The sequence below is a fragment of the Python bivittatus genome, unplaced genomic scaffold, assembly GCF_059951505.1.
Source record: "Python bivittatus isolate LINGU-HERP-01145 unplaced genomic scaffold, Pbiv_v1 ctg000370_np1212, whole genome shotgun sequence".
Lineage (NCBI taxonomy): Eukaryota > Metazoa > Chordata > Lepidosauria > Squamata > Pythonidae > Python > Python bivittatus.
The window spans coordinates 634,021-661,776 of NW_028277062.1; the positions used below are offsets into that span (position 1 = coordinate 634,021).

The 27,756-nt window shown below is 51.0% G+C and overlaps 3 protein-coding genes and 1 long non-coding RNA gene across 4 annotated transcripts; 2 read left to right on the forward strand and 2 right to left on the reverse strand.

Moving 5' to 3' along the window:
* Positions 1–177: 177 nt before the first annotated feature.
* PSMB5 (proteasome 20S subunit beta 5) lies at positions 178–4,906 on the reverse strand. Its single transcript, XM_007439447.3, has 3 exons — positions 4,674–4,906; positions 3,625–3,931; positions 178–688 (listed from the first exon to the last, which is right to left on the reverse strand). Exons 1-3 carry the CDS (start codon positions 4,863–4,865, stop codon positions 390–392), a joined length of 798 nt encoding a protein of 265 aa, XP_007439509.1. The 5' UTR covers positions 4,866–4,906; the 3' UTR covers positions 178–389.
* Positions 4,907–7,835: 2,929 nt separating this feature from the next.
* On the forward strand, positions 7,836–8,775 carry PSMB11 (proteasome subunit beta 11). Its single transcript, XM_007439450.2, has one exon. The coding sequence runs from the start codon at positions 7,866–7,868 to the stop codon at positions 8,631–8,633; it is 768 nt and encodes a 255-aa protein (XP_007439512.2). The 5' UTR covers positions 7,836–7,865; the 3' UTR covers positions 8,634–8,775.
* A 6,573-nt stretch (positions 8,776–15,348) lies between these two features.
* On the forward strand, positions 15,349–17,915 carry LOC112542070 (uncharacterized). Its single transcript, XR_003085949.2, has 3 exons — positions 15,349–15,471; positions 16,531–16,651; positions 17,510–17,915. It is a non-coding gene; the product is annotated as an uncharacterized LOC112542070 (long non-coding RNA).
* CDH24 (cadherin 24) lies at positions 16,071–27,290 on the reverse strand. Its single transcript, XM_007439451.3, has 11 exons — positions 27,072–27,290; positions 26,001–26,295; positions 22,877–22,996; positions 22,011–22,178; positions 20,115–20,302; positions 19,621–19,874; positions 19,341–19,477; positions 18,400–18,521; positions 18,179–18,293; positions 17,503–17,751; positions 16,071–16,585 (listed from the first exon to the last, which is right to left on the reverse strand). Exons 1-11 carry the CDS (start codon positions 27,288–27,290, stop codon positions 16,071–16,073), a joined length of 2,382 nt encoding a protein of 793 aa, XP_007439513.1.
* Positions 27,291–27,756: the final 466 nt, after the last annotated feature.

The window sequence follows — 27,756 nt, forward strand, 5'->3', positions numbered from 1 at the left end:
CTGGAAATAAAACTTTCCAGAGATGTTTCTCTCCAGCCCACACACCCAGTCATTCCCATTTCCACAGCCATTAGTACTCTGCAGGGGCAAGAATCCAACAATCCCCCCCCCCTCTGGGACTGGAGTAGCAAGATTCATCTTGCTCTTCCCATTCTTCAAATGAGGACTCAAAACGGCTTGGACAAGCCAAGTTTTAATTCCAAACAAGCAGAACGCTTTTATTACATGAAACACCGGTCAAACGTCTTCCCATTTTAAGGGCAACCCGTGGGCCTTACCCTTCTTTAACAGCTGAACTACAATTTCGCTTCTCGAGTTTTGAAAATACTCTACAGCATGTGACCTTTATAGACCCCCGTTGTTGCCCTCCCTGCTCCGAGTCCATTGTCTCAAGCCACTGCTTCAGAGGCTGTGTCACGGAACAATTCACGCAGGTTAGATACATCGTCGCTGGAGACACGGATCCAGCCATCTGGGCCTACGTGGTACACGTTCACTGAGCCACCCGAATATGCATCACGGTACGTGGCTTGATAGATTGCTCGGCGGGCCAGATCATAGGCTTCTTCCACAGAGAGGTCATGCGAGTAGCCACGATCCATCACTCCGTAGGCATAGACAGAACCAGAACCCACCGAGAAAACCGTTCCCGAGATGCGATTCCCTTCACTATCCACGTAATACAGACCTGAAAGACAGGGCAAGGGAACCAGGATTAATGAAACAGCCCATAATTTCCCTACAATGGCCTTAACCACAGTGAGTGCCTTTCATTCTTCCTAAAAACAATGAGGCGTGGTTGTAACTGGGCAGTTTTCTGAACATGCTGTCCGGGGAGCACATTCAAATCAGCTGAGCTTCTCCAGACTTTGCCATCCTAATCCCACAATTCCTTGATACTGCGTTTGCGTGGAATGTCCGAAGGTAACGTGAGAACTGGACTGTCAGGGGCTTGCAGAGATAAGTCTTGGCCTCTTTCATCTCTTCACCATGAGATGTGGTGCAGGCTACCAGCTTGGCTGGCCTCAGAAAAGGGTTGGACCAAGAGGATAATGGCTATTATTTATTTATATATCAAATCTGTCACTGCCCATCTCTTTAAAAAGCAACTCTGAGCGGTTTACAGAGAAGATAAAGCCAATTAAAATACAGTATAAAAGCACTCATATAAATAAATAAATTCCAAGAATCGAAGGAATTGGCGAGTAGCTCAGGGAGGGTCATCGGGACGCCAGCCACCCCCAGGATTGATTAGAGCTCTTATCGCCTTATTAGCCTTGAGGGCAGCGGGATTGCCCGTGAAGACCATCTACTGCAAGACCTGTGGGCTTCTTCATGCACTTGGTTGGCCACTGTGAGAAGAGACTGCTGGACCTGGTGGGCCAGGGGTCCAATCCAGCAGGCCACTGCTTATGTTCTTACCTCAGCATGTTGCACTCCATTCAGCCCTGCAAAACTGCTAATGAAACCAAAAAAAAACCCCAGACCAATTCTTCACAGTCGTTTTCTAGTCTTTCATTCTAATCTTTTGCGAGGCAGCATACTACAATAGTCAAAACACCAGAGATGTGGCTTTCTACAGGATTAGCCATACTGTAAACAGAAAGATAGGTAGGTCTTCAAGAAAACTTTTAAGAGAACACAAGGAAAGAGATTTATGGAATTACCAAAAAAAAAAAAAAATCCATGGGGGGGACTCTAAAATTGGAACCACTGATTTATAGAGAATGGAGGGAGACCCCATACTATATTTACAGGGAGGTAATGAAGGGCTCAGAAACAGTCTTTCAGCACAGAATGAGGGGAGGGGAGAAGAAGATGCATTAGGTTTATATCCCAAGTCCAAAATGCATTTGCTTCACATACTTCAGTGGAATTTATATTCTATACATATTCTATACATGTGTTTCAGAGTACAGTCTTAATCCCATTCATGCACATTTTCTGGTAGTTCTCAAGTACCAGCCAGCTTCATCCCTGGAGTTAATATAAACGGATCTATTTACACTATGCTCCAAGGATTTCTAGAAGAGCTTTAGAGATGGCAGGGGGAAAACTCAGGTAATGGCAATTTACGTGAGATCGGTGGCTTTCTCCCCAGGATTACTGCAAACCCGCCCAGTCCAGAAGAATCAGCACAGGAGACTAGAGCCACCCAGCAGCAAGGGGGGCTCCAGCCCCTACCCTCACAACTTATCTCCTATCTGCTTCTCCATAGCCGAGGTACACTGAAAGTCATGTACAGCAGCAATGCGCATACCGAAAAGGAGTTCTATGCCTCAAATTTATGGTAGAAGATAAGATGCCATGGTAATAGACTAAATAAATAAACTATGAAGTCCCCATTAACGTGTGCCATTCTGCTGGGGGGAAAAAAGAGCAAATTGAAGATAGAATCAGCTCCAAATCATAGTCAACTCCTGGTGACCTTGTGAAAATGTCCATGTCGCTTTCTCTGCAACGCTAGGAGTTTTTGATTTCCCTGTCTACGGCCAGTTAATGTCTTGGTAATCCCCCATTCAAGTACAAACCTGATCTGATCCACCTTAACTGGTAGAGACCAGCCAAAGTCAGCTAGAGGCTTGAAACTACAACATCTCAAAAAGAGCCTATCATTTTTTCCAAAGGGGCCACTTGAAAATTTCATCCACCCCACAGAACTCTGGGCTCCACTTCTGTTAAAAATTATGCAGAGTATCATGTAGCTAAATGTGCGCCATTCAGAGAGAACACAAAGCAAGTCAAGAAAAGAAATGCAACGACAGACACATGGCCGTTCCAGTAAAATTCAGCCAACTTTTTAAAGAATTGCATATCATATCACAAAATAAAATTGAAACTCTGATTTTGAGTCACTCCTTTGAAAGCAACATAACATATTGGTTTGGAGAAGATAAGCTCAAAGCAGAAGAACGAACAGAAGAATACCAAACTCCTAAAAAAGGAATTTTAAGGAACTGGATATAGAAGCATAAATGTAAGGAGCCAGTTTGGTGCAATGGTTAAGGTGCTGGCTTAGACACCAGGAGACTGAGTTCTAGGCCTCCCTTAGGCTTGAAAACCAGCTGGGTGACTTTGGCCCAGTCATTCTCCCTCAGCCCAACCCACCTCACAGGGTTGTTGCTGTGGAGAAAATAGAAGGCAGGATTAAGTATGTTCACCTCCTTGAATTAGATATTTAAAAAGGCAGGATAAAAATCTAACACTAAATGAAATGTAAATGAATTACAGGCAATGACTGATCACCATCAGCACAGCATTTCTCCCCTTACTTTCAGAAGACTTCACAGCCAAAGTTCAAACAAACACAGGCATTCTGTACATACGCTTCATTCTCTTAAAAAGCTCTCTTTTAAAAACACAATTCTTTCAGTGTGCTGTTTTCTGTTGACATTGGTTTCATGGCTTGTTTTTACCCTGAAAAAAAATAGCTTTCATTGTTCAGTTACTGACTAGCTGCCTTAAACTGCTAGGAGACACCCCAAGTATAATGTTTTACAATAAAATATTTAGGGGGGAAGGAAATGTAGAAGCGTTGATTTGGATTTGGATTTAGTGGGATAGGTCAGGAGCTAGGGGAATAAAGCATTCTGAAAGCCCTCAGGAATCAAGTAGCTTTCTCACCTGGTCCTCTCTTGTCCCAGCCACAGATCATGGTCCCCATGGACAGGCCCATGCCTTTGTACTGGTACACCATATTCGCCAAGAGCTTGGAAGCAGCTGCCACCGAGATCCTCTCCTTGTTGCGGAGTTCATAAATGCGGCACTGCCGGGCGAGCAGTCGCTCCCAGAAGCTGCAGTCTGCTGCACCCCCGGCCATGGTGCCCAGCAGGTACGGGTTAATCTCGATGATCTTTTTGACGGTCTGCGAAGCAACGTAGACCCCAGCCGTCGACCGCGAGTCCGCTGCCACAATCACACCATGCTGGAACTGGAGAGAGGAGGAGGCAACCGAAGATCAAAAATAGGTCCAACAGACAGACGCATCCTGGGTCGTTGGCAAAAGGAGAAACTGAAAACTGTCTCTGGGTATAAGGTGTTAAGCCAACACAGCAGACACCCACATTTTTATTTATTAAAGACATGTTTCTCAACATTGGCAACCCTAAGATGTGTGGATGTCAACTCCCAGAATTCCCCAGCCAGCATGCGCTGGCTGGGGAATTCTGGGAGTTGATATCCACACATCTTAGAGTTGCCAACGTTGAGAAACACTGGATCAGAGTTTCATATCCCCCTTTTCATTCAGGAGCTACAGGTGGCATGAACGGTGATCCCTTCTCCTATTTTCCCCTGCAACAACAACCCTGCTAAGGAGGCTGGGCCAAGAGAGAGAGACTAGCCTAAATTCACCCCATAGCTGAGGAGTCTGGAGAACTCTGATGGCACCTTTTCCAACTAACGCATTTTATTAAAAGGCACCAGCTTTCTTGAGCTACAGCCGGCCGTGCAACTGACCCCTGCCCATTGCCTCAAACCCAGGCCTGTAAAACCAGCGCAAGACGAACGGAAACCTCAGCAAAATCCACGATTTTGGACTCTTCGTGAGCCTGGCGACGTCTCCCCGCCCTGCACGGGGTTCCCCTTCTCTGGGGAGGGGCCCCACAGCCCTCACCAGCTCCGCAGAGCCTCCAGCTCCTCTCAAGTCTACCCTCCCTCCCCCGCCGGCCCACCTTGAAGGCCAGCGTGGTGGTCCCGTGCTGAAGCTCGATCCTGGGGTCGCCCGCGGTCAGCCCGGCGCAAGGGGCGGCCAGCTCCAGGCCCCCCGGCCCCTTCTCCCCGCCGCAAGGGCCCAGGGCCCCCAGGCCGAAAAAGCCGGGCCTGTTCGCGGGGAGTTGCGGCTCCAGCAGGCTGGCCAGCGCCATGTTAAGTAAGGGCAATTCACCGTGACTCAGGAAAGGCTTCGGCCTGCGCTCTATATAAACGCCGGGCGCCATGTTGGGTGAGGGCAAGCGCCCGCGCTCGTCGTAAAAGCCGCGACGGACTCCCTCCGGCCTCAGCGTCGCTCCCTTGGATGGTGAAGCTGGTTCCACCATATTTAGCGAGGGCGATTAATGATTAGCTGCCTCGGATAACAACGGGGGACGCCATGTTGGGTGAGGGCAAGGATGATCCAAGAGAGTGACGCACGGATCACCCGAAGCGAATGCCGACTTCGGAGGATGGGAAGAAAAGAGGAAACATGGAAAAAGAAACATGGAATTTATTGTTGATATGCAGAGCGGCTACGCTAGGGAAGGAAACAACCAAAAAGGAGCCAACTTCTTTGCAGAATGCAATCTGTGCAATGCACTAGAAATGTTGAGGTTCCCCTGTGGAACTCACTGCCTCATGATGGCATGGAGTACACAGAATTAAAAATAGCAAACAAATATATCCCGGTTGTGTCTGTGTACACATACGCACACCAGAGCCCATACAGTGTCTCTGTTAATTTGTTGGCGTGGTTCTTCTAACCTCAGCTGCTGACTATGATGTTTTGTATTGCTACAGAATATGTTTTTGTATAGGTTATAGAATAAATTTTTATATATAAAATGTCTTCAGTTTATATGGCCGCTCATCTCCAACAAGTGACTCTAAGGGGCTAACCACCATAAAACAAAAGCAAACATACACGCATGTATCAGATCTGATGGACAGATTGGCTAATTTGTCTTGAAAAGCTACACGACAGCAGACCAGGTTAGTACTTGCATGAAGAATCCCCCCCGCCAAGGACCCCCAGGGCTGCAGGTGCAATAACATCCCCGGATAAGAAATGGCAAATCAATTCTATCTCATGAAGAAGGCTGAACCGATGGGTCCCTGCTTGATTTTACGTGCATTCACGCTGTGATTTGGTACCCAAAGTCCCGCAGGCACCATGGTCAGGCCCCTTCCAACTCTTCACTGGCAAAGCACCCACCCGGAGACTCAGGGATGGGTTCGCATAATGCTTAGGGCTGCATTTGTGCAACATGGTGAGTATGGTTGCTGTTAGTTGTGTGCATGCCTGGGCGTGGCTTAGCACATTGCACAGATCTACCTGTTTGGTTAGCACAGAGGTTCTCGACTTGGGGCAGGCAGGGCTGATGGGAATGTTGAAATAGTTGCGGGTGCATTCACAAAATGGCTCAGTGCTTGCCCACTCACAAACGTGAAGCCAGCCGCAGTCGTTTCTTTTTTTTAATTAAAAGGACTGTTTTTAAAATATAAAAAGTGAGTTGGGGCAAGAAACCTGGTGACCACTAGAGAGGGCTCTGCAATCACATTTGCATTCTTTACGTCAGTGTTTTTCAACCTTGGCAACTTTAAGATGCGTGGACTTCAACTCCCAGAATTCCCCTGCCAGCATGTTGGCTAAGGAATTCTGGGAGTTGAAGTCCACACATCTTAGAGTTGCCAAGGTTGAGAAACACTGCCCTACACCAACCTCTATTCCCCTTTGACCCCGATTTGCCTGTTAAGTCTGGAACAGCTTCACCACCAAGATCTCAACCGGTTCTGAGTTAAGGGAACTGTTGCCCTTAAATTAATTTAAAGCCGCTTTAGAGGTAAATTAGAATAAATCCAAGAGACGTCCCACCAATCCTGGGGTGGAAGCAGAGCGTGCAAAGTCGCCAAGCAACTGAGCCACCTTCAGTTACCCACTACGCACCTCACCTCCGGCACATCTTTTGCACGCACATATTCTTCCCTTTTGCTAGCATCTCTCTCAAGACTCTCCTTCCTGGAGAGTCTGGACGGACAGACACCTGTGGGGTGGGGAAGGGTGGGGACTCAGCTTCCCGTTTGGTAGGAGACGCAGCGGACGCGGTTCAGGCTGAAGGCTGCTGACAAGACTGCGTCTCTTTCGGGTCAGGCGAGGAGAGAAGGGAGGAATAGCCCCCTTGGGGCTGAGGACAAGCCTCTTTTAGGCTGGAAAGACCTGTCTCAGCCGCAGGCAAAGTCAAACGAAAATTGAAGTGTTCCTGTTCTCCCGCAATCGTCCTCTCCTTGCTAATCAATTCGAAGACAGGTAACCCAAGTGACATTGAAGACAAGCCCCACTGCGTGCAGCGGAGGCATTTCGGGTAGCAAAACTCCGCTGCCAGATTGCTCAACAGAGATTGTCCTTAAAAGCAGCTTCTCAGGAGTCCCAAGAGAAAAACTTGGGTTGCCTCCCCCCGGGAGGGAGCGTGTCACTTCGGCGGTCAGTGCCAATCACACACACGACTGGAACAAAAGAGACATTATTTGCTTGTCTGGGTTTCGCTCAGCCCCTATCCCAAAGGATCAGGGCTTATAGAAAACTGAGGATTGAATTCCTGTTTTCCTCTGGTCTTTGTGAAGATAAAGCCTTTCTTTTTAAAAAAAAAAGAGAGAGAGACACAGAGAGAGAGAGACACAGAGAGAGAGAGAGAGTATTCTAGATGGAAAATTTTTAATTTGGAATTTTCCTTTAGGAACAGGGAAGAGATGGAGATGGAGGTGGTATGTGCAGACAGGGTCTTTGGGGTGAGTTTCTCTGCATCTCTTCCCCCACTGGACCCCGTGGTAAAGCTGTTTGGGACATCGTTGCCCTGAATTTGGTGCAAGGTCCACCACACCATGTTTAGGAAAGCTGGAAGCTGGGGCATCAGATTCCACCCCCTCTAGATGAAAATAAACCCCACGAAGAAAACTGAGCAGCCAACACAGGCCCAGGCCTGTTGCCCAACAAAAGGACTGTTTGCAACACAGCACACTCCTCCTGAATCTTGCTCCGCGTCCCAAGAAACATAATCCTTACCTCTGCATCACCCTCCCCGCTTTACAGGATCCTGTCCCCTCCCCTCCCCACCCAAGCAAAGCTGCTCATCCTTTAAATTCTCTCCTCCGGTTGCTTTCCACTTTCTTCCCAAATGGCTCTCCAGGACATTCTCAGCAAGGACGTCCATCCACGGGCTGCCTCTTGGCCTCGGCCGCCGCCCGGTGGGCCAGTGGCGACCCCCCCGTTCCTGCTGTCCCACGGCACCACCACCCTAGCCTTCCGCTGCCGTCACGGGGTGGTGGTGGCAGCAGACACTCGTTCTTCCTGCGCGGGCCTGGTGGCCAACCCGTCCTCCCGCAAGGTCATCACGCTCCACCCGCACCTCCTGGCAACCACGTCTGGGACCTCGGCCGACTGTGCCACTTGGCTCCGTCTCCTGCGTTGCTCCCTCCGCCTGAGGCAGCTCTCGGAAGGGCAGCAGCCCAGTGTAGCTGGGGCGGCCAAGCTGCTAGCTTTCCTGCTGCGGGGATGCCCCAACAAGGATCTCTGCGTGGCCACCCTGCTCTGTGGCTGGGATCACCAAGGACCTGGCTTGCATTATGTCTACAGTGACGGGACTTGTTTCTCCGGAGATGTTTTGGCCGTCGGGTCTGGATCCACTTACGCCTACAGTGTGTTGGATGGCGCCTATCACTACGATCTGCCACAGGCAGAGGCTTTCTTGCTGGCCCTCCAAGCAGTGGCTCACGCTGCTCACCGAGATGCCTATTCTGGTGGCAACGTGGACCTCTACCACGTCCGGCCAAACGGATGGGTCTGTCTGTCGCGGGAAGATCTGACTCAAGTTTATCACGGCTTGGAGCTCAGAGCCGAAGAGGACGGAGACTGCAGAGGGGAGCCGCACGAAGACACCAACTAACCCCCCCTCTACCCCCCACCAGTAGCCATAATAATTCTGATCTGGAAATCACTCATTCCAGAACGTGAGCATGAAGACCGCCATAGATGGATTGTAAGGCGGGGAAGAGAGCCAGGGTGCAAATAAAGCAGCTTGGGCCAGACATAGCGTTGCCTCCTTTGTTCTGCTCAAGGTAAAAGAGATCCGTAGCGGTGCCTCGGAAGATGAAATCATTAACCAATATGGTGGAAAATAATGAACACAAGCCACCAGCTTGAGCCAACGTAAACCAGCGTGAGCTGACATAAGGTAGACCATGTTGGAAGGGAACAGATGGCGATGCAGCACCCGTTACAAGAAGCCTTAGGCCAGTATAAACCAAGATAGGACAGGCCATGCTGGTTCTGAGTCTGCCGTAAAGGAGACTCAGTGGAAGATTGGTAACCAAAACTGGGTTATGGAGTAAGCAGTCAGCTACGTCTAAGGCTGTCAGGTCAGGTCTGGGGTCCCCAATTTGTGCCCCAGAAATTTGAACCAGGGACCCTCAGGCTCCCTCCAACTGGGTTTCTGAACCGAGGACTGAAGACACAGGATGTGGCCATTCCAGACAACAAGCTGACCAGCCACTATCGCCCCAAGGCTGGATTCACACGCTCAGCTTTCTTAGCGCTGACCTCGGGTAGTTTATTTTCTCAGAAGGCTGCCCAAACTCAGCCGCGTTGACAGCTGAGGTTCCGCGCACGGCGCGAGTCCCGAAAACGAGCGAGTCCAGCAACCGCGATGTGCGGCCGTGCGAAGGCGACAAAAGCGAAGCCGGCCGACCCCTCCTCCGCCTTCCCACCGGCGGCTGCGGAGGGAGCCCAGCCGAGGCGCCGTTCTCGCCCGCCGCCTCCAGCGCTGCGCGCCTGCAACGAGCGGCGGAGCGAGCCGGGCGGGGCCGCCAGACGCCCCCTGCCTCGCGCTGCGGCGGGGGGAGAAGGCTGCTGCCCAGCTCGCCCCCCCGCCCCCCAGTGCTCACGACGGGCCGAGCCGGGCCGGGCGGAGGGTGAGCCGCGAGCTGATTGCTATTCTCGGCGCGCGCGGCGTTCCGCGGCCGGCGCGCCACGGTCTGCCGCCGCTATCTTAATTGGCATCTCTCGCGCGCGGCCGGGCTGGCAGGAGGGCCACCGCGCCGCTCGCCTACCTGCCCGGCCTTCCCCCCGCCCCGCGCCCCCTCCCGCTTCCCCTCGGAGCGCCTCCCGCGTCTTCTCCTCCCCTCCCTCATCCGCCAGCGCCTCCCGCTGGAGCGCCCCACCTCCCCACCCCCGGCCCGCTTTGCAGCCCGGGGCTCGCGCCTGGCTTCCGCCCCCTCCCCTCTTCTCTCCCCACCTCCGCCCCCGCATCTTGTTTACGCCTCTCCTCCCGCCACGTGGCTCCCGCCGCGGGACAGGGGGCGTGCGCGCGCGCCGCCAGACCTGTCCATCACGGCTGCGGCGCGGTGGGGCGTCAGTCCATTAGCGGGCGCCGCGGGGGGGGACGCCAATTATCTGCGCTTTAGCAGCTTCACCTGGAGGCGGAGGGAGCGGGAGGGAGGCGGAGAGCGCGGGGAAGGGGGGAAGACGGAGGGACGGGATGGGAGCGGGGAAGGAGCGACGCGGTCGGAAAGGTCTGGTTTTTAGGCCAGGGATGGGAGACCACAAGGAAGTCCCAGGGATGTAGGAAAGTCTGGGAAGCGGATGGAGAGAGGAGCATCCGGCAAGCCACTACACAGCGGCCCTCCAAAACTACAGGACGGAGGCTCAAGTCGAGGGAGTTTAGCTTTGCCCAGCCAAGAGGGAGCACCATCTAGCCCCGTGTTTCCCCACCTTGGCGAGTTTAAGATGTGTGGATTTCAACCCCCAGCATGCTAAGAAACCCTGATTTAGCCCCCACCCCCACGAGGGATGGGGGACCACGAGGACAGCCCAAGGTGGGGTCCAGATCGGGAAACCGAAAAAACATCGCGGGAGCAAAACGGCTCGGCGCCATTGCCAAGAAAGCCACGGGAAGGCTTCCAGCTTGCCCTCAAGAGACCAGGTCGATCCCGGGGCATCTTCGGAAAGGAAAGAGCGAAGGGTTGCCCGGGCCAGAAGCCAGTGCCGGGAAGCGAGCCAAGGGATCAGCGGCGGATGAACCGGCGGGGGAAGGGGCCGCGGCAGAGAGGCGGAGCGGGCGGGCGGATTCAGCAGGGCTGCGCTGCGCTGCGCTGGGCTGGGCTGGGCTGACCCGGCGGGCGAGCGAAGAAGGGGCTTCTTGCCCGGGCCCGGGGCCCGATCGGGACAATCCAGAGAAGAGGGCGCCCGTGGGCAAGAGGGTGCCGGGAAGCTGCCTCCGCCTCCTCCTCCTCCTCCTCCTCCCCCCCGCTCGCAGAGAGGGGAAGGGAGCCTGAGCGGGGCGCCCCGGGACCCGACGGAGCAGCGGGGTCTCCGCCGCCGCGATTAATATGCTCGCGCTGCGCCGGCCAGGGGAGCGGGCCTGCCCTCCTCATTTGCATCTAAATTAAACGACAGACAAAGCCGCTGCCGCGGCCAGAAAAGCAATCAAGGTTCCGGGTCTTCCAATCTGCCCCCCAGGCCTGTTTATGCCCCCGAGAAGCGCTCCCGCCTCCCCCCGTCAGTGCGCCCGCTCCCGCTTGAGAGGGGAGCGGGGCTGCCGGTGGGAACCGCACGCGGATCCGCGCGCCCCCCTCCGCGCCCCCCGGGGTCAGCTGCGGCCCGGCTCCTGCCCCCTGGGCTGTGTCCGGAGCAGCTGCTGCCCCACTTTGCCCCCAACTGGTCCGAGAAACGACGGGGATCCAGCTGCTGAACCAGGGCTGGGCTCAAATTCCACGAGGATGCTCGCCACTGTCCCCTTTACCGCCCCGCAGGGACGGCGCGTCCGTCCCCTGTGCTAACTGGAAAGGCTGGACAGTGGCTGAGTACAGTATGGGAATAATGTCCTCTGTGCATTAAGGAGAGCATGACTCATCCTTGATTTTGAAGAAGAGACGACTGGGCTCCCCTGGAGAAGTTCAGTCCGGCCCCAGACAGCCCTGCCAAATTCTCCCTTACATTCTGAGCAGTCTTCCACATGACAATGTCACGCATGTCTCTAGGACACTTCTACAGTACATCACTTGTCATGTTTGTCTCAGCACGGGCGATGCCGTGATTGGAAGTGAAAGGACAGTTCTGTCTTGCCTTTTTCAAGAGCCGAGGGTCTCGGCCAATAGCAGAAACTGAGAGGACCATGAGGATGGGAGACCACGAGGAAATCCCACAGCTTCAGACTAGACTGGGACGTTAGAAAATCGCCCTGGAAGGAGGAAGTGGTCCACCGCTTCCACATATCCAAGAAAACTCCTTAAATATGTCCATCGGATCAGGAGTCTTGGCTTGTAGGAGAGTTTATGTTTAATAGGATTGGAGGCTTAACTGGTACAAAAGAAAGGTATCGCCTTGTTCAGGGGACCCACGAGGCTTGCATAAATAGAAAATACACATGTATACAAGCTAAAGCGACACCCGTACTCATCCAAGCAGGACTAAGCACAATTGGAAGCTGCTATTACATTTTTGCAAAATGCCAACTGGGGGGAAAAGCTGGAAACATTTGGGTGCTCTGGCATCCTGGAAGAGAGCATCGAAAGAAAAACAGAGCAAGGGAACATGGCCACGTTTTGGGAGCGGTTCTCGTCATTTGGCCTCCTCCCACCAGATGCCTCTAGGTAATTGGGAGTTCGACTCACGTATCTGCCAGTTAGTGCTGCCAACGACTGTGCTAGATACGAGTTCGGGGAACTCGGCTCATCTGGGAACATGATGCTTGGGATGGCCGCTGCGATGAACAGCTGCTGAAGTGCTGCTGTTGAAATTGCAGGGGCTTGTGATTGTCGCGTTCAGGCTGATGGAGGAAAGGGCATTTTTCTAGCTCATGAGCTGGCCGTGCATCATTGGGTAACCCTAAGGTCTGCTGTCAGGCGGGAGAAGGAAAAATATTTATTTTCTTGCCCAGCGCGCATGCATTTCTCATTTTTTTTCGCATGGTCCTTTGGATTTCCTCCCTGCATGCAAAAAAGAAAACACGTACGTACCTACGACGGCTCCTGCGTGACTGCTGGGAAGGAGAGGACCTGAAGGGCTTGGTCCAAAGGCCCCGTGATAGACTTGGTGCTAGGACTTGTCACTCTGCAAATCAACCAGCCATGTTTTAGCCTGGTGGGTTGTGGGAGCCCAGTGCATGGGGTGCCTTTCTGATTCAGTGTGTGGTGAGTAGTCTGAAAACAGAGGTGGATAAACCATAGGGCAGGTTACGACGAGGAGCAAGCCGCGTGGCAGAGAAATTGAGTAGCAGCGGCTTCAAGTGCCATCGGAAATCATCTCTGAACTCACGTTAGAGCAAATTCCCAACTTTAGGACTTCTCTACAGCAGCATTTCCCAACCTGATGTGTTAGACTACAACAACCATAATCAGGGAATTATGAGACGTGCCATCCAGCCAATCCGGAGGCTGGCTGGTTGGGGAAAAGGGCTCCAGACAGCCCCCTCCTTTTCTCTCCATGCAAGCCCCTCAAGGTTTCCGGCAAAAGAATAAATCCGGTGAGATTTTCATTCTCTTTCCCTGTTGCGTTCCGTTTAACCCAGCGGTTGATTTAAAGAGCCTTAAACGTCCCCCTTTGATTTCCAGAATTTAACTCGCTTAGTTGCAGCCTTTCTGACACCTTTATTTGCAGGCTGAAGGGGTGTGAGATGATTTAGGGGTGTTCACGCAAGTGCTTTCAATCTCTCTCTTTAATATTGCATGCTGTTTTTTTAGGGGGGGGAGAAACAATGATCTGTGTCTTTCGGTGCCAGACCTGACCTGCAGGTCTGTGCACTGCAGTAGGGCTCTGCAAAATAAATGCTTTTTTGTTTATCTTCCCAGCACCCGCCTTCCGTATCAAAGATGGCAGAGTGTCACGCCAGCATTTTGCCTCATAGGTGCCAACGCTTTTCTGCCAGGGAGAGGAGGAAACAACTTGGCCAATTTGCTCTCGGAGGATGTTCTTATTTCTAAACAGCAGAAGAAAGAAATTAAGGATTCAGAGGGTGGGTGTGTGCTAGAAGTCAGGGTGAGCAGGAGAGGGAATAAGAAACATTGTGCAAATGGCCTGCATTTATATGTTTTACGTGCCCCGGTTGAGTTGGCGTGGGGAGAAGGAAGCAGAAAGAGAGGGGGGAACGTGCTTTAAAAACCCAGAAGGAGTCCCTGGTAGGGAAAAAGGAGGATTTGAAAAAGAGGGACATATGGTTTAGCATCCAGGTACTAGTACAGGTAGTCCCTGGCTTAAGAACGCCTGGGTTACAGACAACCCATAGAATGGATCCTATTGTAGCAGAATTCAAGTTAAATCCACCATGGTTCAAGTTCCTTGCACAATACTACTTACACAGTATTATACAATCATACTGTTCCGACTTACGTACAAATTCGACTTAAGGACGGACCTTGGGAACAGAACTCGTTCTTAAACTGGACCCCCCCTGTAATGCTGAAGAATAAAGAGCACGGGCTAAGTGATTTTAGCGCCAAAAAAAATTACAAACAATCCGCTCCGATTTGGGATTAAGATCAAGAGTTTTCAGGACGTGAGTCCCAGGTGGTCTTGAACCTTTTTCAGACTGAAGGATAGGAATTTTTAATTGTATGAAACGGTGGCAAGAAATGACAGAAGGGTAGAACCAAAAGATCTTTTTGCTGGCCCGGTCTAGGCATAGGGTCTCCTGCCTCCTGAAGGAAAAGTTTCTGTGTCTGAAATCACTTATTTAACAACCCTGAAATTTCACTATAGCCCACATAGGCCAGGAATGTTCTTCCACTCCTATCTGGAGCTTCTTTCTCTGTTTGCTATTTTTGATCAGAGTCTGGAGCAGTGTTTCTCAACCTTGGGGACTTTAAGATGTGTGGACTTCAACTCCCAGAATTCCCCAGCCAGCCATGCTGGCTGGGGAATTCTGGGACTTGAAGTCCACACATCTTAAAGTTCCCAAAGTTGAGAAACACTGGTCTGGAGAGTTGTTGGAAAATCGGGCACACCGATCTCCCATCCCCTTTTCTCTGGGTGGAGAAATAGATGGCTCTGCCCCAAGAGATCAGTGGCTAACTAAGCTGGGGACGATGAGAGTTAGGAAAGGCTCCTTCCTTGGGACGAATATTGTGAAATGTTGGCAGTTATGGAAGGTTTTGCCTTAAACCAAGCTTGGCAGCTTTGGATTGAAAAGTCCCTTCAATCTGAACGTTTAAAAGCCCCCTTGTTCTTCGCCTACCCAATTTAACCTACTGCTGCTTCTTGCAATTAAAAAGACCCTTGAGGGACCAGTATATTAGAAACTAGTTATGTCCTTTTTCCTGGGATTCCAGGCGCCTGATCAAATAAAAACCCTTCCTCCAGTTAGTTATGGCTGCAACAGATGTGTGAGGAGTACAGTATCCAGAATATCCAGCCAACAAGACCCATTTTTGGACTGGAGCCACGCTGGCACCGTTCCCTCCAAGACACCACTCTCTGGCTCGCGCACACAACTCACCCTGGCCTTCTTTTAGAAAATAAATTGTTTATTACGAAATTATAACATGGATGTTCCCACCTGACACCGATTTTGCCTGAACTCCCTAGAATAACATTGGCCTGGATATGCACCGTTCCCCGCTTTGGTGTCAGAAAAGAGAAGGGCGTAATCCAGAAGGTAAAGTCCAAGTTTAGTCCTTCCACCGCGCTGTAAACTCTCCACTTGAAGAGCTCCTGCAGAAGGGGAGGCCCAACCGTTGCCCGAGCGGATTGGTTCTGCTGTCAGGGCTTGGGAGATGCAAGCTGAATGAGAGGTAAATCCATGCTGGCAAGACTGGATAATATAGGATCCAGGAAGGTAGGAGTTTGGAGCCAAGGGATTTGGGGGGAAGATGAATGCATAGAGTATTTTATATAGGAATTGTGGGGAGGGGGGAAGTAACGTAAGAAAAACAGCACAAATCATGTAAAATTAAAAGAGAACCTTGCAAACGGAACAGAACGGTAAAAAAAAATAGCAGAGACGAAGCACCTTTGAATGAGGAGGGGAAAAAAAAAATACAAGGAAATGGAAAGGAGGAGGAGAAGACAAGTAAACAAGGCTAAAGTGCAGAGTGGACAGAGGGGGATGAGAACCAAGAGCCTGCATAATGCTCCAAAAAAAAAAGGAAAAAAAATAGGATATACAACCAAAAGAAATGGAAGGAAAAACATTTGTGAGAGACAGACACACCAAAGCAATCGCAGGTAGACAGGAAGGATTTGGGAGTCCATGAGGTGATGCAGCTTTTCAAGGACAAATTCCAACTGAGGACGAGGAAGCTGCTGGACAGAACGGAGAACAAGCAACTCAAAACAGAGAAAGGGAATAGAGATTCACACTCTTCCGCGGAGGCATCGGGCCCGAGATGGCTCAGGTCGGAGGCGGACCCTCTGGGGCACCATACAGCTCAGCCAGCGTTCGGAAGAGTGGCCCCCATTCTTCCAGGTACTCATAGCCCCCAGCATCGCTGTCGCCAGCGCAGGAAGAGCCCGGGGAGCTGAGAGAACCGGCAGAGGAGCCCTGACCTTCGTACCCATACACTTGGATGGAGTCATAAGGGGGCACAGAAGGATCGGCGTCCACCTCGCTCAAGCGGGCGGCCAGGAAGCTGGCCACGTCGTGGGGCTGTGGGGGCACCCGGGTGGACAGGGACGGCGGAAAGTGTGGACGGGGCAGGACGTCCCGCCGGAGAAGGCGCCGTTGCTGGGAGGGTGGCGGGGCGGCGTCGGGGTTCTGCAGGGCGGCCATGTCGAAGGCCTCGGTGTCTTCTTCCCCACCACCCTCATCGTCGTAAGTGATGATGTTCTCACGGACATCTTCTTCCTCGAAGGGCAGCAGAGCAGCCTGCTTTTGCCTCCGGAGGGCGACAAAGAGCAGCACCAGGGCTAGGTGCCAGCAGGAAGTTGCATTGGCGTGAGATGGACGGACCACGTGGGAGGAGAAGATGAGATGTTAGTAAGACTGAACAGGTGCAGGCCACCCACCGCGAACACCCTGCATTGCTCCTTTCCGTATGACATGGTATGTGGGAATGACCTTGGGAGACAGGGAGAAGAGATGCAGCCAAGGGAACGGTCAGATAAAAGGCAGCTTAGCCCGCAGCTGGATAATGGGCGGGGAAAGAGGCTCAGAAGGGACCCTCCCTAGTTTCTTGGGCTGTAAAGGAGATAGTGGGAGGTTGGGCAGAAATATGCTTTCAGACTTGCCAGACTGATGTCAGCCTTGTGAGGCAGACCAAACAGGAAGCACGGCCAGATGAACAAATTCAACTTGATTGTAAGGTTACAACGACAGAATCTTGCAAGTCTGAAAGGACGTCTCCCCCCCCCCACCGTCTCCTTTACAGCCTGAGAAACTAGGGAGGGTCCCTTCTGAGACCTTTCCCATGCCCACTATCCAGCTACGGGCTAAGTTACCTTTTATCTGGCCGTTCCCTTGGCTGTGTCTCTTCTCCCTGCCTCCCAAGGTCATTCCCACACACCATTACTGCACATCGTCCATCCTCCTGGAGAAATCCAGCATTGCTAGTAAAACATTCCCCAAACCTCTGTGCCTTTTGTCCACACGGCTGGGGAACCTTCACTCAAGGTATATCCCCACCTTGTCTTGTTGAGACACATCTCCCTCCCACTTAGAAACTCTTTTTCTTTTCCACATGAGAAGTTCTCCAGGGCTACTCTTAGAGCCCTACTCTTAGAGATAAACAGCTTCACCCCTTCGCTGGGTGAAATTCCCATAATACTGTCCTCCTCTCTCTGCTCCACCCATACCATCAGCATACGAGCCTCAAATCCTTTCTCACCCAGCAGAGTGCCCACGCAGGCGAGGATGGCAAGCAGAGCACCGGTGCTGAGGCCAGCAGGAGATCCAAGGGCCTCGGGCCCACAAGCCTGCATGGCCCCGTCTCGCCGACACCGGCAGATGCTCACTGTGAGGGTCGGGGAGCCCGTGCGAGTGGGGGAACCACCATCCACTAGTTCCAGGGGCACAAGCAGAGATCCGCCTTGCGCAGGCAGACGGGCAGCCCGGAGCAGCAAGGAGGCCGAATTGTCTGGAGATGAGAAGATTCAAAGGAGAAGAGTGAATTTAGTCTACTGTATTTCTAAAATTGGGTTTTCCTTGTAGATAGTAATAACCAAAGCCCCACACTGTAGGTATGTATAACCATATTCATGTGGACAGTGTAATATAATGTTGATGCAATAAACCACTGAATTCTATCAATTCTTGAATTGCATTGTACTCTCGGTGGAAAAATGGTGGAAAAGGAGGATAATAGCTAAACACCGAGAGGTCTGTGTACTTTTTGTACAGTCTATAGATTCTGCTCGTGACCTATTTGTATTCTTGAGAATGTCCACTCTCCTTTTATCAGCAGTGCATGTTCCTGGTCCATAGTGTCAGGGAAACCCCTGAAAGGGAAGCAGAGAGTAGACGAGAGTGGACGCTACATTTTCAGATGGGTGTGCGTGCCTCACCCTTATTATCCCGCACGGTGACGTTTGGTTCTCTGGCCCCGGGTGGGGAACGGATGATGATACGGGTCGTGTTGCCGTCCTCATCTTGGTCCACTGCTCGGATCAGCTGCACCAGCTGGCCAGAGACAGGAAGCGAGAAAGCGAAGTGCCCAAGTCTTTCCCCCTGCCAGTGCCTTCTCTCCCACCCCACCCTGCCCCACCACCTCCCCAGGTACCCTTACCTGGCCCGGGGCAGCGTTATCACAGGCAAAAGGCTCGTAGTTCTCTTCCAACTGGGGTGGGTTATCATTGACATCCAGAATTTGAATGGCCACATGGACCTGGGAGCCCCGTGTGGGGCTGTCTGAGAGCAAGAGTCAGGGGTAAGGAGCAACATGGAGCCAAGCGACAAGATGCGCCAGACAATTCAGTCGAAAGGCGGGAAGACAGGCAGACCGCCGAGAACAAGTCATTGACCGACGAGGACACAAGATCCAAAAGGGAGGAGGAATTCACCCACGCAAGGAAGCCATGCAGGTCATCCATTGTGACCCAGTGCGATACAGGGCCCCAAATCCAGTGGGGTTGGGTGGGATCCCATTCATAACCCCCCGAAAGATGCCATCGTCGAAAAGATGGAGGCGCCCCACGCAGACCAGCAGAACCAGACAGGCGAGAATCACATCAAGAGGTTGAAAGATGTTGGCAGACGTGCAGAGCCAAAAGGATGGAAGCAAGCAACAGCGCATGATGAACCATATTTGTGCATGGGTAGGCAAACATAAATGTCCAACGTGACCAACAAGCGAAATCAGGCAGCCATATACAACCAGCCAGCCAACACAGGCCATCGATCAGTCAATCAATCCATCAAAGCACAGGGAAACACACAGAAAACAGGGCCCCACTCCACAATGTGGGTGTGCAAAAAAGTGCACCGTTCCCCCATCCGACGTGCAAGACAAAAACAGAGAGTAGAAACCATTCCAAGCGACCGGCAAACAGGGATGCAGAAAGGAAGAAGGGAAAGAAGGGGAAAAAAATTAATAAACAATGGTCATTGCCTTCTCTATACGCTCCTGCACCGAAGAATCAAAATATGAAAAATATATATTTCCAGTGAAAACCTCCCACCGCCCCGGATCCCGCCCGCCACACCGAGCCCAATCCGCCCGGCCCTTACCAAGTTCCGTTGCCAGGACGGTCATATTGTGCCAGGGCAAAACCTCTCGGTCAAGAGGCACCGAGGTCAGAATCGTGCCATCCTGGGGGTTGATGCTGAAATAGCGCTCCAGGTCCGTGTGCGGCAAGATGGAGTATCTGGAAGATGGAGGGGGGGAACCTGGGGTATCAGGTTGTCATGGCAACGAGGTATAAATGGAGTAACTGGAACTTCACACACACACAGAGACAACAAACACCGGTTCCCACCCTGCGGTTTCGACGTTCCCCCCAGCCATTACCGGATGACACTGCTGGGGGAATCAAGGTCCACCGCCGAGACTTTGCCCACGAGAGTCCCCGGAGGGCCGTTCTCATAAACGGCCAGATGATACTCGGGACGGGAGAAGGCTGGGGGCTCGTCAGCATCTTCCACCGTCACGCGGACGGTGGCCACGTCCTTGAAAGGGCCCTTCCGGATGTACTGGGGGTCGATAAGCGTGTTGGTGGCCTCCACTCGGAAGGTGTAAGAGCGGCGGGATTCATAATCCAGAGGCTGCCCATCAGCCCAAGGAGAGGTGTGGAGAAGTGGGAAAGAGGAACAGCAACGAGAAAAAACTTATTATCAGAAGCAGGCGGGGGTAGACGCCACAGCGAGTTTGGGAAGTATGTGAAAATAGCCGAGAATGGTAGGTGAGATCTCTAAGGCCCCATGTTGTCCAAGGAAAAATCAGATAATGGCTCCAGGAAGGAAGGAAGGCTGGAGAAGTCCTTCATTCTGGGGTTCTTCACCAACCTTTTTCACAGTGATGATCCCATCCTGCCCCAGCATGTCAGTGTGAATGGCAAAGGCCTCGGATCCATCTCCATCCAGGATACTGTACGCAAGCAGGGCGTTCTCCCCTTCGTCAGGATCATGCGCGCGCAGTCTCCCCACTGCGGACCCAGGAGGTGCTGTTTCCACCACAGAAAACTGGTAAGAACCTAGAGTTTTGGAAAGAGGGTGGGAGAGGCACGGAAGGGGCATAAGATACCTTCCTTCCCAGACTTCCTACATCATTTGGAACTTGGTGTCCTCCAGCTGCGTTGGACTACAATTTCTGTCCTACTCAGCCACGCTCTGGTGATGGCTAGAGTCATGTTCCCCAACTCTAGGGTTGGAGCGATTTCAGATCCAGGTTCTTCCTTTGCCATCAGCTGTCTTGCTCCAAGGAGCATGTGAGCTGGAAGCTCTCCATGGCATTGCTTGCTGGACATAATTATTCCAATGTTAGTCTACTTCTCCTGATCTTTAGTCCCTGCCTCTCTGGCCCATCTATTTCACACCTCATGAATATGAACCTGTCAGGCAGCTGCTAAAAATTGATGGATTGGTGGGCTGGCTGGCTTAAAATATTTATAGTCCCCCTGCTATCCAGGTGATCTGGTGGTGGGTTGTAATCCATAAAAGGAATCCTGTGGTATCAACACACAGAAGAGGCAGCAGTGGAGTGCAGAGAGACTTCTAAGGGACAAAGAACATGTGGACAATCTGTCCTGGAGGCAAGAATGAAAAGCCATGTTTTTGCCAGGCCTTGAAAGGCAGATACAGTAATACCTTGGTTCACGAACGCTTCTGTTCATGAACAATTCGGTTCACGAACAGCACCGCTCGCAAAATTTTGCTTCCGTTCGCGAACTCCGCATTGGGTGACGAACACGACCCGTGGCCATTTTCCCTGCTGTGACACGTGGTCGTGGCTTCCTGTAGGCGCGGGGGGCTCTCCCTCCAAACGATAACCGCCTCCCCACCCGCCTTCCTGTCCTCCACGCCTCAAGCAAGGTTAGCGTTCTCTCTCTTCATACTGTACTTTGTGTCATATTTTTGTGGTTTAAAAAAAAAATACAAATGGTTCAGAACGGATTAACCGTATTTACATTGAACCTTATGGGAAAATTTGATTCGGTTCGCGACCAATTCGGTTTGCAACCAAAGTCGTGGAACGAATTAAGTTCATGAACCGAGGTACCACTGTAGTATCCATGCCTATATTCCCTGACACCCAAGGAAAGGACATTCTCCAACGAGGCAGATCCTTTTTACTTCCTTGTATGGTCCATGCACTCAAGCAGATACCAGATGGCCCTTCATGTTGAGGTCCAAGCTGTTAAGGCAGTGTTCCTCAACCTCAGCAACTTTAAGAGGTGTGGACTTCAACTCCCAGAATTCCCCCAGACAGCATGCTGGGTGGGGGAATTCTGGGAGTTGAAGTCCACACCTCTTAAAGTTGCTGAGGTTGAGGAACACTGTATTAAAGGCCTTGGGTGTCACTGCTAAAACCTTGAAGTCCAGCAAAACATGGACAACCTGGGCAATTCATTGAGGAGTGGTGCTCTGTGGTCTCTGAAGGGTGTCCAGATAACAGCTTTATTGTCACATCCTGCACCAGGATATAGTTTTTGAGACATCCCTGGAGTATGCAGTAGGTCATTCCTATCTAGGGCAGGCTGCTGGGCCTGGCCTAGCTACCCAGGTGCCCTCTGGGCCACCAATGCTCATGCATCTAGGAACACGCTAAGGGTGGGCCCCCAAATCAACCCACTACTCATGGCGGACCTCAGGTGGCAGCCTCTTCCATTCTCTGGGCCTATAAATACAGCTATCCCCTTTCCCACAACCAGGCCCCTGTTCTCCCCGCATCCCACCACTTACTCTGTGGGAAGCGGGGAGGGTTGTCATTGACGTCACTAAGTGTGACCGTAACAGTTGTGCTTCCGGAAAGTCCACCAGCATGGCCTCCCATGTCCTTGGCCTGCACCACGACAAGAAATTCCTGTTGAGTTTCCCGGTCCATATTGGGAGTCGCTGTCCGAATCACACCTAACATCACGGGGGGGAGCAAGAGGAGAATCAGAGAATGACAGAAGAATTGGTTGATGGATCAGGCAGGGGAGAAATTCTGTTTCCGCAGTCCCACCCCACGGCAGAGAGAAAGGGATGAAGCCAAGGTTGTGGAAGACACAGCTGATAGAGAAGATGCACATCAGATGTATGGGAACAACTCCTTGAATGAATCACAACTTTCAGTGGTCTCTAGGCTCACGCGATGAATGAGATGAATAAATGGCTGGCTGGCTGGCTGGAAAGCTGATGAATAAAATTAGCTGTACATGGATGAATGTTAAAGGGGGAAGAGTATTACATCAACAGTTCCAACAGAGAAGGAAAAGGAAGGGCGCCTTCACCCTCAACAACGACATCTGCCCAGCAACCCACTGGAGCTCTACTAAGCCATAATTTCAGAAGCATTTTTCAAGATTGGGACTGAATCTGGGAGATGTGCTACAGAAGTGAGGAGGGCAAGACCGTGGCTTGGAGGGCAAAGTGGGTTATGGTCTAAAGATGTTGCTGGCCCCTTAACATCTCTAAGGTTCAGAGCATCTGCTGTCCCACCAGGCCATCACCACTGGCCAGTTCCTAAGATCCCACGGACCCCTGCTTCTTCTCTCCTACAGTGGGGGCGACATTTGTACCACTGCCTTCCTCCCCAAAGCTATCACCCCCTCCCCATTGTGTACCCGTCTGGGGGTCGACGGAGAAGAACGGCAAGCCCTCGAGTACCGTATAGACCAGCTTTGCGCTGTTCCCGTAGGTCGGATCATCCGCATCGTGGGCCGTCACCTGGATCACGGACGTACCTGCAGAAATGGGGTGGGAGAAGGAAAAAGATGCAGATCGTGTGGATGACAGCAGGAATGCAGGCACCCAGCTGAAGGGGGAGCAGAAGGATTGTCTTGAGGTAGCTCCTGGTTTGCGTAAGACCCTCACTAAAAATGGGGCTGGTTAGTTTGTGGTTCACAATCCAGCTGTTGCCTTAGCACGTTGTGTGAACCAGACCATTGTGTTATCAGAATATAGCTTATTGCGTTCAGCACACAGTATGTGGGCTCAGCACTTATTCCCCAGCATTGTGAAAATACAGCTGGACGGTCATAGAAGTACAGAACATAAGGGTGGAAAGGGATCTTAAGGTCATCCAGTCCAACCCCTTATTGAGGCAGGAATCCGCTACTACGGCATCCTTTCAGACAGCCTTCCAGCATCTCTTTAAAGACCTCTAGCAAAGGAGAGTAAGAGCAAACCTTTTATTCTGGCTGCCATTTGGATGTTGAACTTAAAAGAAGAACATAGCACCCCCCCAAAAAAAACAACCCTGGAAAAACTGAACTTTTAAATTCCTGTGTAAGTCTTCTAACTGCATTAGTGCAGATTGATTTACGTTTGTTTTTGCAACTTGCAGCCAGCCTTACTCTAAAGGGTCTAATATTTCTAGGGAACGTTCGAGTTCTTTAAAAAATATAACACCTGCTCTGCCCACAGGCTTACAACAGAAAAATGGTTCAATAGAGTTCCCAAAGCAACGTAGATCAAAACTTGCGCAAACAATCAAACGCAGAAGCTCCATTCAGAGCAAGCTGAGAACAGTTAGATCTCCAAACCAAATGCTGGGGGGTGAGGGGGACTTCCCCCAACCCAGTGCAAGGTCCAGTTGGCCCCAAAAATGTGAAATGCATTTCTTTGAGATCGTGGCTCTCACCTGGGTTGCTCTGAGAAATGCTAATTAACTAATGAAAATCCCCTATCGAGTTCAAGGTTTTCCATTCAGGAGGTGCCCTGCCACATCTCTGTATGATCCCTGTCCGGTCACTTCCAATGGGTAAGTACGATAGTTTCTCCCATCCGTAGACAAGGCCACTTGTAGCTGTATTGTGTGAGTCATGCCTAAGCCAATAGGAGTAAATTTATTGAGATCAGTTTTTCCTCTGACTAAACCTGTGTTTTTCAAGCTTGGCAACTTTAAGATGGGTGGACTTCAACTCCCAGAATTCCCCAGCCAGCATGGCTGGCTGGGGAATTCTAGGAGTTGAAGTCCACCCATCTTAAAATTGCCAACCTTGAAAAACACTGAACTAAACCATCCAGCATTTCGTGCTGTTAAGAATCCATGCACATTCCCCAATTATAATTCAGGAAAGAAACTCGTTCCTACTTGAAGAACTTTTTCACAGATCGTGTCAACACGCCTCTCTTTAAATTGTCTGTTTTAATTAAGGCTCTGTTCACACAACAGGGTTAACGGGGTGGCAGAATTAGCCACTTCGCTGGGTGCCAACCCTGCTTTGAACCATAAACTAACCACATTTAGCCACAAAAAGAGCAAATTGTGCTTAAAATTTCAATTTTTGGCATGTTCCATGAATCCATCTGTTAGGGCTTTACCTCTCCTGGAAGTTGCATGAATATCCCCAAAGTGTTTTTATCGTAGTTTTAACATTTTAAGGCGACATTTACTGTTTAGATGGTTCAGTGCTTGGATTTTGATTTTTTTTAAGGGGGGGTATGCCCTCCTGAGAGCTTCCATGGGAAAAACAGCACAGAAGTAACAAGAAGAACGACAACAGCAGCAGAAGCAAAATATAAATAACCAACCACCCCAACTATTCCTTTTGAGGTTAAGCCCTACAAAGTCCACTTGCTACTTCAGTACAGGCAGTCCTCACTCAACAACATTCATTTAGCAACATTTGAAGTTGCGATGGCACTAAAAAAGTGATTTACAACTGGTGCCTGAAGTTACAACCGTCACAGCAACCCTGCAGTCACATGATCGCAATCCAGGCACTTGGCAACCAGCTCACACTTACAACGGTTGCAGCGTCCTGGAGTCATGTGATTGCCATTTGCAACCTTCCCAGCCAGCTTCTGCCAAACAAAATCAATGGGGAACCATGTGATTCACTTAACGATGGTATGATTCACTTAACAACCAGAGTGGTTCACTTAACAGCTGCTGCAAAAGAGATTGTAAAATCGGGCCCAGTCACGTGATGATTCGCTTAAAGACTGCATCACTTAGTGAACTAAATTGCGATCCCAATTGTGATCGTTAAGTGAGGACTACCTGTAGTAAATGAGACGTAAAAGAAAGTCCATATATTTATTCATGCCAGTTTTAAGCCACATGTTCATTGTTAACCACAAAGTTGAAAACAGAATGATGTGAGAAATATACAACCAAATTCCAGTGCGGTTCAGATCTGAAGTATCTCTAGTTTCCCTTCACATACTCCAAGCCCAGGATCTGCCAGCAAACTTGGCCTCCTGATGGAGGACAAGCCAACACTGGATTTCACATCTCACAAACAAATTCCAAGGAGGCACAAGTGAAATACAAAACTCTGCATCATCAGTTGTAACATAGCTGCCATTTCCCTTTTTGTCTTTTCCCACAAGGGGACACAGGAAAGAGACTAATCAATGTCCTTGTCTTAGTGGGACCCAGGAAACCAACTTCCTCCAGTTTCTGAAATTTCTCGTGCAAGGAAGCATAGATAGGAAGATCGAAGGACCAAAGGCAATTCCTCACCCAGGCGAATGGCTCTTGTTCTTTTCCACTATATAGTTCAATCTTTCCTGCAACTCTATGCTTACGCCCTTGTGTAATGCCTTCAGATGTGTTGGTTCTCCCCCCAAATTCTCAGCCAGTTATAGGAGCAGAAGTCCAACCATCTGGAGGCTGAAGGTTAGGAGATATTCCCATGGGGAGAAGGAATTGGAGGCCCTTCCTCTTGGGATCAGCAACGTAAGGAATTCTGCGGCTTATCTGCAGAAGGTCCCCTTACTGGCCACACACCCACTCACCGACATTGCTCATCTCAGGCACGGTGGCATGATAGGGGCCCTGCAGGAAGACAGGCGGATTGTCATTGATGTCTTGGACTTTGATAATGAATTCAGACGGTGGTTCCAGAGGCCGGTTGGATGCCCGATCCACCGCTTGAGCGAGCAATGTGTACTGAGCCTTCTCCTCTCTGTCCAACGTCTTGGTGACATGGATGTTGCCTGTCTTCTCATCTATGACGAAGACCGTGCCTGCCCCTTCTCCAGTCAAGACATACTTGATGCGACCCTCACCACGATCCACGTCGGTGTGCAGCTGCAAAAGAGAAGGAAGACATACAGTACAGAAATTGGCAAACCGGATCTCTGGGGGATGGATAGGTGGGTGAATCCTCCAGAGATCAAGCCACCAGTTCTCTCTGGCTGCCATTGGTTGACTTCCTATGACTTGAGAGAATGGCAAGTCAGAACTGACCATGTACAAGGAGATCCTACAGGTCCAAGAGTTCCAGGTAGAAGAACCCATTGGTCCTTAAGACATTAGGTAGAAGTGTGTTGTTGTGTAGGTTTTTTTCCACCTGCCACCCTTGGCCAATCATTGTTCAGTATTAAATTGCACACTAAGACAGATAGCAACTGCCTTGTTGTAATGAATTCACAGCTCAGGCGAGATCTGACCTGGGGATTTCTTGATGAAAAACCAGTTTGAATTAATACCGTCTATTATATTGTTTCTGTATTCAGCGTCCAATTAGGGGACCTCTAATTGATTCAAATCTGGCCTTTGGTTGAATATAGAATTTTAAAGATTTCACCCCCCTCCCCAGTCAATTCCAGGAAGATATTATGTAGATGAGAAGTTTGGGAAAGGCGGGTTAATTTCTAAATGCAAGATCTGGCAATGGTGGGATTGGCCATGAGGGCTTTGGAGAAGCAAAGGCCAAAACACAGGGTCTCTAAGAAGGAGCATCATAATGAAGCCAGAAGCCCAAAAGGGGAATCAAACCTGGGGGAAAAAACTGCAGAAAATGGGGATGCCTCAAAACAACAAATTCCATCACTCCCTGCTAACCGTGGGGGTCCAGGGCTCACCCTTCCAATGAGGACAGGTTCCGGACCCGAATATTCTTCAATGACGAAGAACTGATTCCAGACCCAGCTGCGACGGGTCCTGAACAGAGGTCGTTCCCAACGCTGAGATGGGTTTCCCCGGAAGGATCCGGCCTTGGCTCCCTGGCTGGGAGGCACGAGGCGGCCTGCACAGCCACACCCTCCAAGCCACGCTAGGAGGAGCTGCAGAAAGCTGACCATGGCTTGGCCCCGAGGTTCAGTCGTCTTGCAACAGGACGCTCAGCTCATCCGCATGGCCCATAGGGATCAGCTACCCCATCTGGGTGGATCTGGATGCAAGGAGGAAGACTGGAGGTTAGACAAGACTCCCACCCATGGTCAACCACTGGATCCTCTAAAGAACCCATCGGCAGCACATCTGGGTGTCTTTGGGTTCCACGTCTGTATTGCAAATGCCAGAAGCAACCAGGGTCTCTTAACACCATCTTTGGATTCTGTGTTTAGCATGAGCCAAAGATCACATGCCGGGACAGAGTGTGTCCAGATGTGTGTTCCTACTGAACCCTTGGACACCTAACAGTAGGGAGTTCTGCAACGGTGGGGCTCAGCTGCTTCTCCTAAAACGAGGTGCACTGACCAGGTAATTTCCATCAATATTGATCCCCAAAAGTCGGCATTACGCTAGCCAGATGGATCCCTCTGGTGT